This window comes from Meles meles, chromosome 14, assembly GCF_922984935.1.
Source record: "Meles meles chromosome 14, mMelMel3.1 paternal haplotype, whole genome shotgun sequence".
Lineage (NCBI taxonomy): Eukaryota > Metazoa > Chordata > Mammalia > Carnivora > Mustelidae > Meles > Meles meles.
Window position 1 is genome coordinate 75,738,448 of NC_060079.1, and position 13,490 is coordinate 75,751,937.

At 51.0% G+C, this 13,490-nt stretch overlaps 1 protein-coding gene and 1 non-coding gene across 4 annotated transcripts in view; both read right to left on the minus strand.

Moving 5' to 3' along the window:
- Positions 1-13,221, minus strand: part of TMTC4 (transmembrane O-mannosyltransferase targeting cadherins 4) — a 63,593-nt gene extending 50,372 nt beyond the window's left edge. For 2 of the 3 annotated variants that reach the window (XM_045978315.1, XM_045978313.1), the window contains exons 1-4: positions 13,076-13,221; positions 7,400-7,615; positions 2,858-2,973; positions 2,187-2,403 (exon numbers count right to left, since the gene is read on the minus strand). In XM_045978315.1, the coding sequence (XP_045834271.1) occupies positions 2,187-2,403; positions 2,858-2,973; positions 7,400-7,561 (495 nt within the window). In that variant the 5' untranslated portion in view covers positions 7,562-7,615; positions 13,076-13,221. Of the gene's footprint in view, positions 1-2,186; positions 2,404-2,857; positions 2,974-7,399; positions 7,616-9,487; positions 9,611-13,075 lie in introns of those variants that run through there. The other variant, XM_045978314.1, reaches the window with a different exon arrangement.
- On the minus strand, positions 2,546-2,651 carry LOC123925387. Its single transcript, XR_006814984.1, has one exon. It is a non-coding gene; the product is annotated as a U6 spliceosomal RNA (small nuclear RNA).
- Positions 13,222-13,490: the final 269 nt, after the last annotated feature.

Genomic DNA, 13,490 nt, shown 5'->3' on the forward strand with positions numbered 1-13,490 from the left:
TGATTTCAGAGTCCTAGAACTGAGCCCTGCGTTGGGCTCCCCACTCAGAGGGGAGTCTGCTTCTCCCTCTTCCCCGGCTTGTGCACTCGCTCTCTCTCAAATAAATAATTAAAATCTCAAAAAATGCTAATTTTTAATCACCCATAATTTTTTCTTACAATTTGAGTTTCAATGACTGATAGAATGGAGGGGGTACATGAGATGAAGAGATTTTTCTCAAGTATTCCCTTCTCTCCTATAGCTAGACTTTCTTTAGCTTCTTTTTAAATATTTCAAATGTAGAATTTTAGGGTTAATATGTTCCCAGATGGCATTAACTGGGGCATGGGTGTGTGTGCACACATCTAGTTATACCTGCTGGCATTTCAAACTTTTCTAGAAACTAACTTCTCAACATTTAAATCCATCAGAAAGGAAGAATATCCAATTTTTGTATCAACATGGATGGGACTGGAGGAGATTATGCTGAGTGAAATAAGTCAAGCAGAGAGAGTCAATTATCGTAAGGTTTCGCTTACTTGTGGAGCATAAGGAATAACACAGAGGACATGGGGAGATGGAGAGGAGACGTGAGTTGGGGGAAATCGGAGGGGGAGATGAACCATGAGAGACTGTGGACTCTGAGAAACGAGCTGAACGGTTTGGAGGGGAGGGGAGGTGGGGGGTTGGGTGAGCCTGGTGGTGGGTATTAAGGAGGGCATGTATTGCATGGAGCACTGGGTGTGGTGTATAAACAATGAATTTTGGAACACTAAAAAAAAAAAAAAAAAGAATATCAAATAAAAAAAAAATCCAAAACAACAAAACTGACTTAGAAAAATCAAATCAAATCAAATCAGAATTTTGGAAAAATTTCTTTGGTTAATAATTCAACTACTTCATTTTGCTTTAAGATCACACTAAATTAGATGAGGACCAAAACTGTAAATCAGTACTTTTGCCAGAAATTCCCTTATTTCTGATCATGTGCACTATTTCTGGGTCCCAACAAATACTTATGCCATAAGGAGGACTCACATGGAAACAAATTCTAATTTGGTCACAGTCACATATAAATAGTCTACAATCAATCTTTTACAGCAGTTTCCAGATTGTCAGTCCTCTGAATTTGCTAAAGTAAAACATGAGGATTTTTTTAAGAGGTTTCAAGTGAGAAGATGCTAAGAGAAGGTTGAGATAACAACTCTGTACAATCCCCTAAATACTGAAGAACAGAGTTTAATAAAAGCAGATGCTAAAGGCAGGAATTCTGTTCAATATTTTGAAATTCACATCAAAATGCTCAATACATTTGGTTAAATGGGGGGATTTAAATACCCATGAAATGCAGAAATCTGTTGCGGAGAAGTAATAAGAACTATGTAGTATTTTACACTGGGTACATCAGGCTCACAGAATGAACGGCTAAAATCGAATCTTTTACTTAGCAAACATGCAGACTTTCACTTTCAAAGGGTTCCATAGTAGCAGGCCTTGGGCGGTTCTTGAAATGCCCACATATCTAATGCAAGCCCAGCACAATGTGCACCAAATACATTCAGTGGCAGCTCCGTGGAATAAAGGCGTGGCCCGCAGGACAGCAGGTTAGGACCCTGTGCCCCGTCACCTGGGCGTCCCCAGCCAAGTCTTCCAAGGGCAGGAGAGGAATGCAGGCACGAAGAAGAGGGGAAGGAAGGTGGGAGCGCTCACCCACCAACCCCCAGCATGGGGTGGGACCCACACCTTCCCAGCGCAACTCAAAGAGTGCAGGCCTCTCCTCCGTGTGAGACTGTCCGTTCTACCCCTGGATGGCTCATGCGAAGGTAGGGAAATTAAGTCCGACACTTTGCTGAAGACCTTGCTTTGGCCTTTAGACCCCCAAACCGGGCAATAGTCATTATTCACACTTTCCAGTGTGGTCATACAGGGGAGATGGGAAGCATCACCAGAGCTCACCTCATATGGTGATGACGAAGTCCTCAAGCCCCCCGCACCACTGCCCCGCCCGGGACCTGGCATTTTTCATGAGACCTGCTGGGTCTGTAAATAATCGTTTCAAGTGTGGGGCAGGGTGTAGCCCTGTATCCTTTCTACTGAGATGAGACTCTTCAAGGGAAGCCTGTTTGCGGGAATGAGCCAATGTATGACAGGCTCCTTGTCCTCACCCAAGGACAGACGCCCCAGACAGATGGACAGACACTACTTACACACTCTGTATGCACTGGATGCGTGGCGAACAGCAGAGCGGCCAGCAGGGACGACCTGGGGGCCAGGTTCAACCGCCGGCCTCTACTGGTGTACTGCAGGCCGCCGAGCAGCACGGAGAAGACGTCCAGCATGAGGACGGAGATGCCCCCGTGCAGGAGGATGTTGGTCACGTGGAAACTCACGGGGTGGAAGCCTCCAGACAGATAGTAGTTGATCCTGTAAGTGAAGGGGATTCACACCAGATGCGTGGAAGTGTGTAAAGAAAACACAAACTACCTGAAGAAGAAGGCTGGTGAGTAACAGTATTCCAGGGAGAAGAGGAAGTTTGTTGAAAGCAAGTAAACCTCCAAGGAATGTGCAAAATATGGAACGTTGCCCTAGCTAGCACGTCATCCTTGCAGAGGGGCCAATGCTCATCTCCTCCGTATCCTTCCACTCTCAGGATCAGCACTGGCAAAATCAGCCCTGGAGTCAGGTGTCCTCAAGCGCATTCTCTCCACCTTCCCGGGACCTATTCCTAGCAGCTGGGATTAGCACGTACTTCTTGGAGCCCCTATGAGCGAGGCCATGTTGTCCCCCAGGATCCACTGGCTCCGTGCCCGCGCACCCAGAGGCTCATCCCACTGAGCCAGGCATAGTACCCCGCCCCGCCTGCGCAGTCACACCTCACCTGAAAGTCAGGATGGTCAGCGGACGGTAGGACTTATGGCTCGTGTTGCTGCTCAGCCTGCTGCCCCAGAAGTCATGATGCCACAGGTCCCCGAGGGGCGTCTCTGCTCGGAGGTCCTGCGGGAACGCAGCAGAGGGCATCCTGAACAAAGGCGTCGCGTCCCCACCCCCACCCTGTGTCTCCGCCCTCACCGTGAGCTCTTCCTTGGAGCTCCGCGGTCCCCTCTGCTCCATCTCTCTCACCCGTCCTGGCCCAAACCACCATGATCTCTCACCTACCATCCCGCCAGGCCTCCCAGCGGGTCCACTGCGCCCTGGGACACACTTCCCAGGCTGATCTCTCCAAGACGCAAACCGGGTCACCTGCCCTATCCTGCTTAAAGCACTACGGTAGTTGCCGTCCTCCAGGACAGAGCCTAGCCCGGATGCGGCTGCCTCAGCGCAGGGCACTCTAGCTCCTGCCGAGCTCTGCCCGCTCATCTCCCTCAGGCTCTGACCTATGTCTCAACCCCACTCAGCACCTGCTGCCACCCATCCCAAAGGCTGGGCACGCGCCGGTGTCCCCCAGTTGCCCCTCAGCTCTTCACAGCCCAGTTCCTCCCACCATAACGTTCACTTAACTTTAATTCTTCACATCTTAACCAGCTGTGACCTTCCTCAGCTGACGCCGTTCCCCTTCCAGAGGTCGCTGGGCATCTCGCCCCTGTCCTTACAGCGCCTGGCACCTTGCCCCACAGGACTGGGGGTCAAGGAGGCCCGGGCCACATCGTGTAGGTGGGGAGTATACAGAAGGTGCTTAATCTATGTTGAATGTGCATAGTCCTTTCATATTCATATGATAATTTCTCAAAATTAGCCCAGTTAAAACATGAGTGGACGAGCATACATTGTTTATTTTTGATCATGAGCTAAACAGAAAAGTTAAAGATAAAACAACTCCCATGTAATTTTTCAAGATAAAAATCGCTAAATATTAAAAAAACGATACCTACCTTACTATTAAGGTGATTTAATTTTGTCCTATACTACAGATGTTTAAAAATGCATCTTTTAAAGAAACACTTAAATGTAAAACTGGGGGTGCCTGGGTAGCTCAGTCAGCTAAGTGTCCGACTCTTGATTTCGGCTCAGGTCCTGACCTCAGGGTTCTGAGATCGAGCCTCGCGTCTGGCTCCGGGCTCAGAGTGCAGTCTGCTGTTCTTCTCCCTCTGCTCCTCCCCCGACTCGTGATCTCTCCCTTTCTCTCAAATAAATAAATAAATAAATAAATAAATAAGTAAAATCTCCAAAAAAATAGATGTAAAACGAAATTGCTTAAACCATGTCTAACAAGAAGGGGCAGACACAGCACTATAGAGTAAGCAACAAAAGTGAAGGTTAATATTCTCTTTAAAGCATAATTAAACAGGAATATTTTAGGGACTAGCTAAGCACAGCGTATCAGTCAAGACTCTTTGTTGCATGAGCCAGAATCAACTCCGATTAACATAAGCAAAAAAAAAAAAAAAAAAAAAAAAAAAAAAAAAAAAGGAATGCTTTAAAGAAGAGGGCAAGGCTCACGGAATCCCAGGGAGGCTCCCAGGTTTGGGGTGCTGTGGCCAGAAGCACACCCACAAGTCACACCGCTGGACGCCCTGCGGAGGCTGCCCAGCCCTCTTTGTGGGACGAGCTCCCGATTCCAACAGGGGGAGTCTGCATCCAACCCCGACAGTCCCTGCAGCTTCTGACAACCAAGGTGGGGAAAGCCTCAGGCAGAAATACACCAAACAGGGCCGGCCGGGAAGAGCAACCGGTGTCTACGGCACGTGGGGGAGCTCGGGAGGGATTCGCGACCTCAGTGCCTCCTGACTCAAAGGGCCAGGCTTGCCGCTGGGTGACAGAGGCAAAGCTGGTCACCTGATACCTGCTCTGAGGGGTAATCCCTTGTGTGTCAGCTTCAGAGCCCTTGAGCGAGCTGTCCCCTCTTCTGAGGGTCGGTTGTGTATTTCCCGAAGGCCTCGGGAACCGCCCGCTAATTCGCTAATTCGGTGGGCTCAGTTCCGAAGCGGGAAGTCCACCTTCTTTTGCATTTGTCCCACAAGTACCCGTTCCCTTGTGAAGGAGCTGGGTGGAGGCTGCTTCCCTCCCTTCGAGCAGAAAAGGAACACCAGCGAAGCTCTAAATGTTTGATTAGGTGGAGCCTCCACACAGCAGGCACTTCGGGAGAGAAAGGTCAGTTTTTCCGCCAGTGATTTCCGGAAAAGACGTGTGCCTGACATTCCTGCTCGCGCCGCTATCTCAAAGAAAACCCTCATCTCGAGGAAAACGAGGCGACGCAACACTACAAGGAAGCATCTGGAAAGCGGTCTTTAACACCACGACAACCCCAGAGCAGCCTGTTTCCCATGACTGCGGGCACCGTGCCAAGGAGCAGAGTGGAGCCTTTCATTAGAGAGGAGAGGGAGAAAGGAGGGCTAGCGAGCTAACAAAGGGGCACAGTGTGATGCTGCAGAGAACACGGCCAAGACAATGGGCCGCGGAGCCACGGAACAGCTTCGTCTGCCTTAGCCCAGGCAGGAGGAAGAATGATGACCGCAGACCCCGGCATCCCCGCACAACCCAGCCCGCGCCTTCCCCCTCCTTGTCCATCAGGGCTCTTCGACATACGGCCTAAGGGAACACTAGACAGCCTCCACTTTGTCAAAGGAGAAGTCGAGAAACTCTCAACGAAATGAAGAACGGGTATTAAAATTAAGTCATATTCTCATATTCTTGTTAGAAAAGACAAGGACCGATTTAGCCACTGATGTGACGTGGTTGCTGGGAGCTACAGACGTCGCTACGCTTGCCTTTTTTTTTTTTTTTTAAGATTTTATTTATTTATTTGACAGATAGATCACAAGCAGGCAGAGGCAGGCAGAGAGAGGAAGGGAAGCAGGCTCCCTGCTGAGCAGAGAGCCGGACGCTGGGCTCGATCCCAGGACCCTGAGATCATGACCTGAGCCGAAGGCAGAGGCTTTAACCCACTGAGCCACCCAGGCGCCCTGCTACTCTTGCCTTTAAGCCCGGTTCCAAACAGAAGGGAACGCTGCGGTGACTTCGGGGTGAACTGGAGGGAAATGACCAGGGAAGATCCTGGATTAAAAACAAACATCAAGGACGCTGCAGTCCGTGTCATCGAGAGAGAAAATCAAGTAGAGACAGTATGTTACAAACACAAACCCGCACGAGTCGCCCCAGTCCCATCCCACCCTTGCCCCACAGAACACGTGTTGGCCACAGGAATTTTTCCCAACATTTTCAATATGAAAACGACTTTTGTTTTTTTCTCATTTGGAAGAATCCATGACTTGATGGATTTTTTTTTTTTTAAATCTTTATTTATTTGACAGAGAGACACAGCTGAGAGACAAATACAAGCAGGGGGAGCCGGAGAAGGGTAGCAGGCAGAGCAGGTAGAGGGAGAAGCAGGCTCCTCGCTGAACAAGGAGCCTGATGCGGGACTCGATCCCAGGAGGCTGGGATCATGACCTGAGCCAGAGGCAGCCGCCTAACTGACTGGGCCTCCCAGGCAACCCTGGATTCTTTTTTAAGAGCATTTTTAAGAGAAATTTTAAGAGCATTTGACCACAGAGTTGCGAAGAGTTGGGACAGTTGTATCTACCTGAGAGAAAGAGATCAGTATATCCGTCCAGGTTCTCTTCCCTGCCTAAAGCACACACGTGCATCATCTGTTGAGTGACTGCGCTGTCACAGAGACTCTAATCGGTGCCATGTCCTCATTCTTTCTCCTTGGGCTCTCCCTACATCCAAGTTTCTCTGTCTGATTTTCTTGAGCTCCCTTGAATCTTTTTCTTCTCTTCCTCCCAACCTACTTCTTCTTCCCTATCTCTAGCTAGTGAAAGACCGGATCATTTTTCCTGCCCTGATACAGCACCCACTGGTGAGCAAAACTAGCTGGGATTTTGCAAACTCAGCAAATCTGAGTCTCCCAATGAGAAACGAGCAGGAACTGCAGCTTCCGCGGACAGCACACTCATCCTCCAGCAGCTGCCTGCAAAGGACAAAGAAGGCGCCAACTCGCCGCCTGCTGCTAAGGACACACCTCTTGGCAGGTGAGCAGACTCGCCCGTCACAGCAGCCAATGCATACTGGGGTTGGGGGGGGGGGGGGGGAGAACAGCTGTGGCCTAGAATTCTGCAAATCTGTCATAAAACTTGAAATACTTAATCTGCAATGCCTTGCAACATCCTTCCTTGTGTGTAATCTGAGAGAAATGGTCTCTCTGATACATGTGTAGACCGGGGCCCTGGACAGGGCACGTGGGGAGGGTACAGCTTGAGGTCAGACGGAGGCTGGAGACCCTGTTTCCAACAATAAAAGGGACCCTAAATTGGGGAGATGCGACCAGACAGGTGAGAAATCTAGAACTCTACTGGGGCCCAGGCAAACGCGGAAGCAAAGTTTAACACAGAATTATTCAACGTGAACTTTGATTATTAATGAGAAAACAGGCAAATGGTTAATTAACGTAAGTTTCCCAAAAAGGAGTTATGATACGAACCTTATTGTTAACAATAGCTTCTGAGTCATCAAAGACAAAATCTCCATCGTAGCTACGTGCGAAACACACGAGGGAAACAAATCCCACCACTAGCTTAGCCCAGAAAGGCGGAAGAACTGAAGATGGAAGGATGTGGTCCAAATCGGTGTCCAGCTCGGCCATTTTGCAAACTGCCGGCTGCCAGCCTCTCGCTCCAGCATTATGCTGGTTAGAAATCTACAAGAAAAATGACAAGACACAAATACTCATAAACACACTGTTAGGAATGTTTGCACAGTGGACCATGCACCTTAAGTGTGTAAGAACTACACAGCCGTCTATGCTGCGAGCTTGTAGGATACAATCATTGCAAACTTCAAGTTGTGGTCTTCTGTGGGCAGTAGAGTCACCTGGGACACACGTAAACTCTCCTGAGCCCATCTGCAACTTACCAGACCAGATACTGGATTATCTTGGGAAAAAAACACTGATTTGGGGGAATCCTGTGTATATCAACTCCATAAGGCAAATTGTTTTTATAGTCCTTGAACCAGCTTATACCAGTTAAAAAAAAAAAAAGTTGCCATGTTGCTTCTTCTAATCAAGAGAAATCAATAAATACTCCTTGTTGGGTCTTAGCACATTGTGTGTTTGTGTGTGTGTCTGTGTGCATGCATGCGTTAGGGTATAAACATGGTCCTATTCTTTTTTTTTTTTTTTAAGATTTTTATTTATTTATTTGACAGAGAGAGAGAGAAATCACAAGTAGGCAGAGAGACGGACAGAGAGAGAGGGAGAAGCAGGCTCCCCGCTGAGCAGAGAATCCAATGTGGGACTCAATCCCAGGACCCTGAGATCATGACCTGAGCTGAAGGCAGAGGCTTAACCCACTGAGCATCCCAAACATGGGCCTATTCTGAAAGAGCTTACAGTCTCTCAAGTTACAGACACTCATGTCAGGTGAAAATTCAGAGAGCAGTTTTAACACAGATGACGAAGCCGGGCCCAGGATGGAAGGCCAGGTGAGAGGTTCACATACAGACAGGAAGGAGAGAACACTTAAAGACAATACCTTACTCCAGAAAGGGCTGAGCTGAGTTTTAGAAGAAAAGGGGGGAAGCTAGTCCAGGTAAGGCTATGACCTTCAATGTTGATGAAAGAGTCAAGTTAAGAACACACTCTTCTTTTTTAACTTTTTTTCCCAAACAGACAAAATGTTTAAGTCAGAAAGGGCTGTCTCTCCATCTTGCCATTTACTAGTTCTGTGGTCCTGTGCTTGTCACCTGTCCTTTTGGAGTTCGCTTCCTGTGCCACTCAGCAAAGCGTAAGAACTTCCCAGAGGTGAGAGCTGCCTGAGAGCTTTCTGCCTTGGACCTTGCCTGAATTTCAAACGACCCTGCAAGTCACATCTGATCTGTCCCTATCCCCACTATACCCTCAGCAGGTGCTTTGTTTGTATTTACCAGTATTCTGTTTGGCTCAGACTGCTCAGGTTCCAATCCTGTGTTACTCTGGAAAAATTACTTACCCTCTCTGGCCTCAGTTTCCTAACCTCTACAATGGGGAAAACTGTTCTCCTTTTCATGGTTGCTATTAAACAAAATACCCATCTGAAGTGCTTAGAACTGCTGCCTGGCTTTAATGACTGCTCAGAGGAGGTAACTATGATTATAAGCACTTTCTTTAAAAAGGGAAAAAGCACAGGCACAGAACCATTTCTTAAGATCCCCTTTAGTATTTTGGCTTATTGTCTGTACTAGGAAGGGACCTGGCCCCCCAGTCCTTTCACGCTAAGATGAAAGAGAATCCCAGAGCCCTTGGCTGGGAAGGCAGATTAGATGTATTTGTTTCCAGGCCTCCAAGGGAATACCCAGATGATGGAATCAATAAGAAGTCAACCAAACAGGCCACCCGAGGTCACAGGCATCTTTTCTATAGGCCTTCGTCTGAGAGAATGTGGAGAAAGACCCAACAGTCGATGGGGCACATCATTCTCTGACAACATTGCCCTTTCCCGGTGCCAGGAAGAGGTCCAGGTTACAACCCGGAAAGGCTCTACATCTCTCTCACTGCGGGTCTCTCAAGCTTCTCCCATCTAATGTAACTCACACTCTCAGCAAATGCTGGGGGAAATGGTCCAGCGACTCTCTGCTGCCTTTCTCTCCTCCACTGGAAGGACAGACCACTGGTGATACCCAAGTGACAGCGGCAAATTCAACACAGGTCACCATGCAGGCCCCTACCACGATGTCTACATTTCAGCTGAAGGAACTGCTATTAAAAAAGCAAAGCAAAACAAACAAAAATGTGAAAAAAGAAAAATCACAAAGACCATGCCGTTAGAAAGATACCACGACTTAACATAGAGGGAATAAAAGTGTTCTTAGAGGTGGAAAATGCAGTTCTTCTTGTTGTTTAAGTAAGGGTCTATCGAGCTCCAATGCAGGGCTTAGAACTCATGACCCTGAGATCAGGACCTAGAGCTGAGCTCATGAGTTGGACGCTCAACTGCCTGAGCCACTCAGGTGCCCTAAAACACAACAGTTTTAAATGCACAAGAGCTGTGAGCCGAGGAAAGGTCACAGAGCTGGTCTTGATGTTACCTGTCTTGGGCCCACATAGTTGAATATTATTCACAAAAGGTTGCCGTGAGGTTTCAATACCCATTCGGGAAGAATACCGAAACAAGAGATGACCTGTGCTCTTGAACGCACTGTCCTGCCCACTTTTCATTTCGGAGTATTTGTCATACAGGTGAATCGTTTTGGTACTCAGGCGACAGCCCAGATGTAAGGAAAGCAGACTGTGGACGCGAACATCGGCAGTGCCCTGCTGTGCCGGGCCCAGACTCCTGGAGCATCACCAGGATGGTTGAGTCAATCGCAGAATGATCTCCCCTTTTATTGCAGGGACATCGGGAACCTAGAGTCTGCCCCATTCCTCGCCCTCTACCTTAATCTTTTCTCCTGGCCTCCTGTCTCCTCATTGTAGCTTCTCTCCCAAGTCACCAAGGTTCTCCCCACTTTGCTGTACCATAAAATACTCAAAAATGCCCTTTTCATTGAAGCCATGATGACTAATGTATATACTAGAATAGTTCAGAAAATACTGTGGATTAGCAAATGCAATAAAAGCTTCAAAGTGCTAGGAAACCTATGCAAAGCTCTCAGGATGTCACCCAGGGGTTAAGAGCACGGGCTCTGAAGGCAGGCAGACTTGGACTTGCTACCTTTGAGAACTCGAAGATCGGTTCCTCACCAGCACAACAGGGTACCACCGCATACTTTGGGAGGTTGTCATAACGGTTGGAGGGGAGAATGTATGGAAACATTTAGTTCCCATTATTGTTACTATTTTGGAGAAACTGGTTCCCAGTGCCTGGTCCTGATCTCTCATCTGGGGAACGCCAATGGGGCCATCAATTCTTGATTCCTGCGGATGGGCTCCCAACCTGGGCCAGCAGCAGCCCATCGTGGTATCACTGAGAAAAGGGTACCCTTCTTTGGATGGGCCCAGGGCACTGTGTACTTGGCTGGTGTATGTCCAGTGTAAAACAGGGACCCTGCTCCCAGCCTCACTTCCTCCAACGTGAACTGGCCTCATTCTGGGATGCTCCCAGCTGGGCTTGGTGCTCAAGAGGAGTTCTGCCCAAGTGAGGTGGTGGAGAGGTGGACCCGCCCCTCCGCCTCTTCTGGTGCGCAGGCCATGAAAGAGGAAGGCGCACATTCTCTTTTCCTCTTGACAGGTCCCAGACTGCACTGTCCCCTTCCTGTCCTCCAGGTGTCCTGCCTGGGAGCCCTGGCTCTGGGCATGGCTTGATGGTAAATTCACCATAGGAAGTGAAAAGAAGGGAGCCTCATTTAGACCTCGGGCATAGAGCCGTCGCTCTGACCCGACTCCTGTGCTCATTTTGGACTGTTCAGAATTAACTGGCCCTCGAAGTAATCGAATTTGGAACAAAGCAAAAGGCCCTTTATTCTCAGTTTCGCAAAACTTCTAATATGAAGCCTCTACTGTCAGGGTTAAAACAAATCAAACCGTCATCAATGGTTAAAAAGACCTCAAACAAGGACCCCACCTCCAAAACAAAAATCACAGAGCTATGAACCTGGGGGACCCAGTGACAGGTGACGCAGCTGCCTTGGATTGCAGGCAAGAAGAATGGTATGACTAAAGCTAAAAGGTTCACCCAGAAACGTGAGCACCAGCGACTTCCTACAGAATATTCCTCCACACGCGTGGAAGTGCCTGCTGGCCTCTGGCCCGCCTTTCTACCTCATCAGTAACAATCCCTCCAAATGCAAGCTGCCCTCTGCCAGGCTGAGATGACAGTGCTTCTGGAAATCTGAGTAAAGTACACCCATCATTTCTGACCCAGCATCTTGGGTGCTTGAACTGGCCCCTCCTCTCTTGGGGCCCTCAAGGTATGGGAGCCTGTCTATCTCCATGGCCCTCCTCTGCCAGGCAGAGCTGGAAAAAAAAAATGCTACTCAAAGTATCTTCCTGTTGCCATAGCCTCTCCTCTTTTTAATTTAGTAACAGGAGAGAGCCATGCGGTCTACAGCAAGAATGACTGCGGGTGGTTCGACATTCACAGTTATACTGTCCCAGAAAGTTTCCAGCTTGCTAGCTTGTAGCCATTTTTCCATCGAAGTCAGCCGGCATCACTTCACCCCCCGTCCATCTAGGGGTGTGCCAGGCATGGTCAGGACCGCGGGGAGAGGGGACAGGGAGGGGATCCAGTCAGTCGTTACTGTAATCATTCCTCAAGGAATTCTCCCCATCCATCTTCTCTTCCAGAGATAACAGTGTGGGATGATTCACAGCGCGCTGGCTTGATTTTTTTTTTCCCCTAACTCCTCCTTTTGTGTGTGGTTTTAAAAAAAGAAAGAAAGAAAGAAAGAAAGAAAGAAAGAAAGAAAGAAAGAAAGAAAGAAAGAAAAAAACACACACACACAGAGCCCACAGTCAAAACATCAACAAGACCAGAAGCCCCGCGGAGTTCGCAGGAGGTGAGGCGGCGGCTGCGCCACCTGCTCGGCTTCCCTAAACTCCAAACCCGCGCGGGGAAGTGACAGCTCGGTGGCCCCAGGCACCCCGGCCGGTGGCACGCGGCTCTCCAGCCGCCGCGCTCTCCGGCAGGCAGCGCGGAGGAGCTGGCGCTGGCGGCGCTGCAGGGGACCCGCCTTTAACCCAGGGCAGGCGGCCAAGAGGCCCGGCTGTGCCCAGCCATCGCCGGCGCCGTGGCCAGCTGGCGGCCAGGCGCGGGGCCCCGCGGCCAGGTGGCCGCTCCGGGGACGCGCCGCAGGCGCCTGGTGCGCCCCGGGGCGACGGAGCGCCCGCGCAGTGGGGGCAGACAGGGGTGGCGGCTGTGACCACCGCCCGGGGCGGAAGGGGCGCAGGGGTCCGGGGTACGGGCGGGCGGAGCGCGCACCCTCCACGCCGCGCCCATTGTCCCGCGTGCAGCTTACACCGAGGCGCACGGCGCTCGAGGCTCGTGTCCCCCGTGACCCCGGCCCCGGCCGCAGCCCAAGTCCCGGAGCCGACTCCCGGCAGCACAGCCGCCGGGCCCGGGCCGGCCCCGCGGGGCTCGGGGTGCGGCAACAGCGGGGACCCCGCGTCCGCTCCGCGCTCAACTCCGCTCGCCTCGCCGCACGCTCTGCCGCTCGGCCCTGCAGGGGCCGCCCCGCGCGTTACCTGCAAGGAGCCCGAGCGGCGGCCGCATCTCCCTCACGGGCGCCGAAACTCCGGCCGCTCTCGGCGCCCGCCCGGAGCTGGGCAGGGGGAGGGGCCGCCCGCGCCGCGCCCCCGCCCCCCGCCGCGCCCCCTCCCTCCTGCGCCGCGCGCCGCCCGCACCGCCCGCAGCTCCCCACGCGCGCGGGCGCCCCCTCTCACTCTCCCGCCTCCGCCCGCCCTCTCCTCGCGACCATTGGCTGCTCCAGCGGTCATTTTCGCGCCGCAGCCCGTTCCTCTTCAGCTCATTGGCGGAGGCGCCGGTGACGTCGGGCCAGAGGGCGCTAGTCTGCGGCGAGAGAGGCGCAGGGACGGACGGCGTCGGCGGGAGTGCAGGAAGCGACTTCTGGGCGCGGAGGCCGGGCGAGGCCCGGCGGGA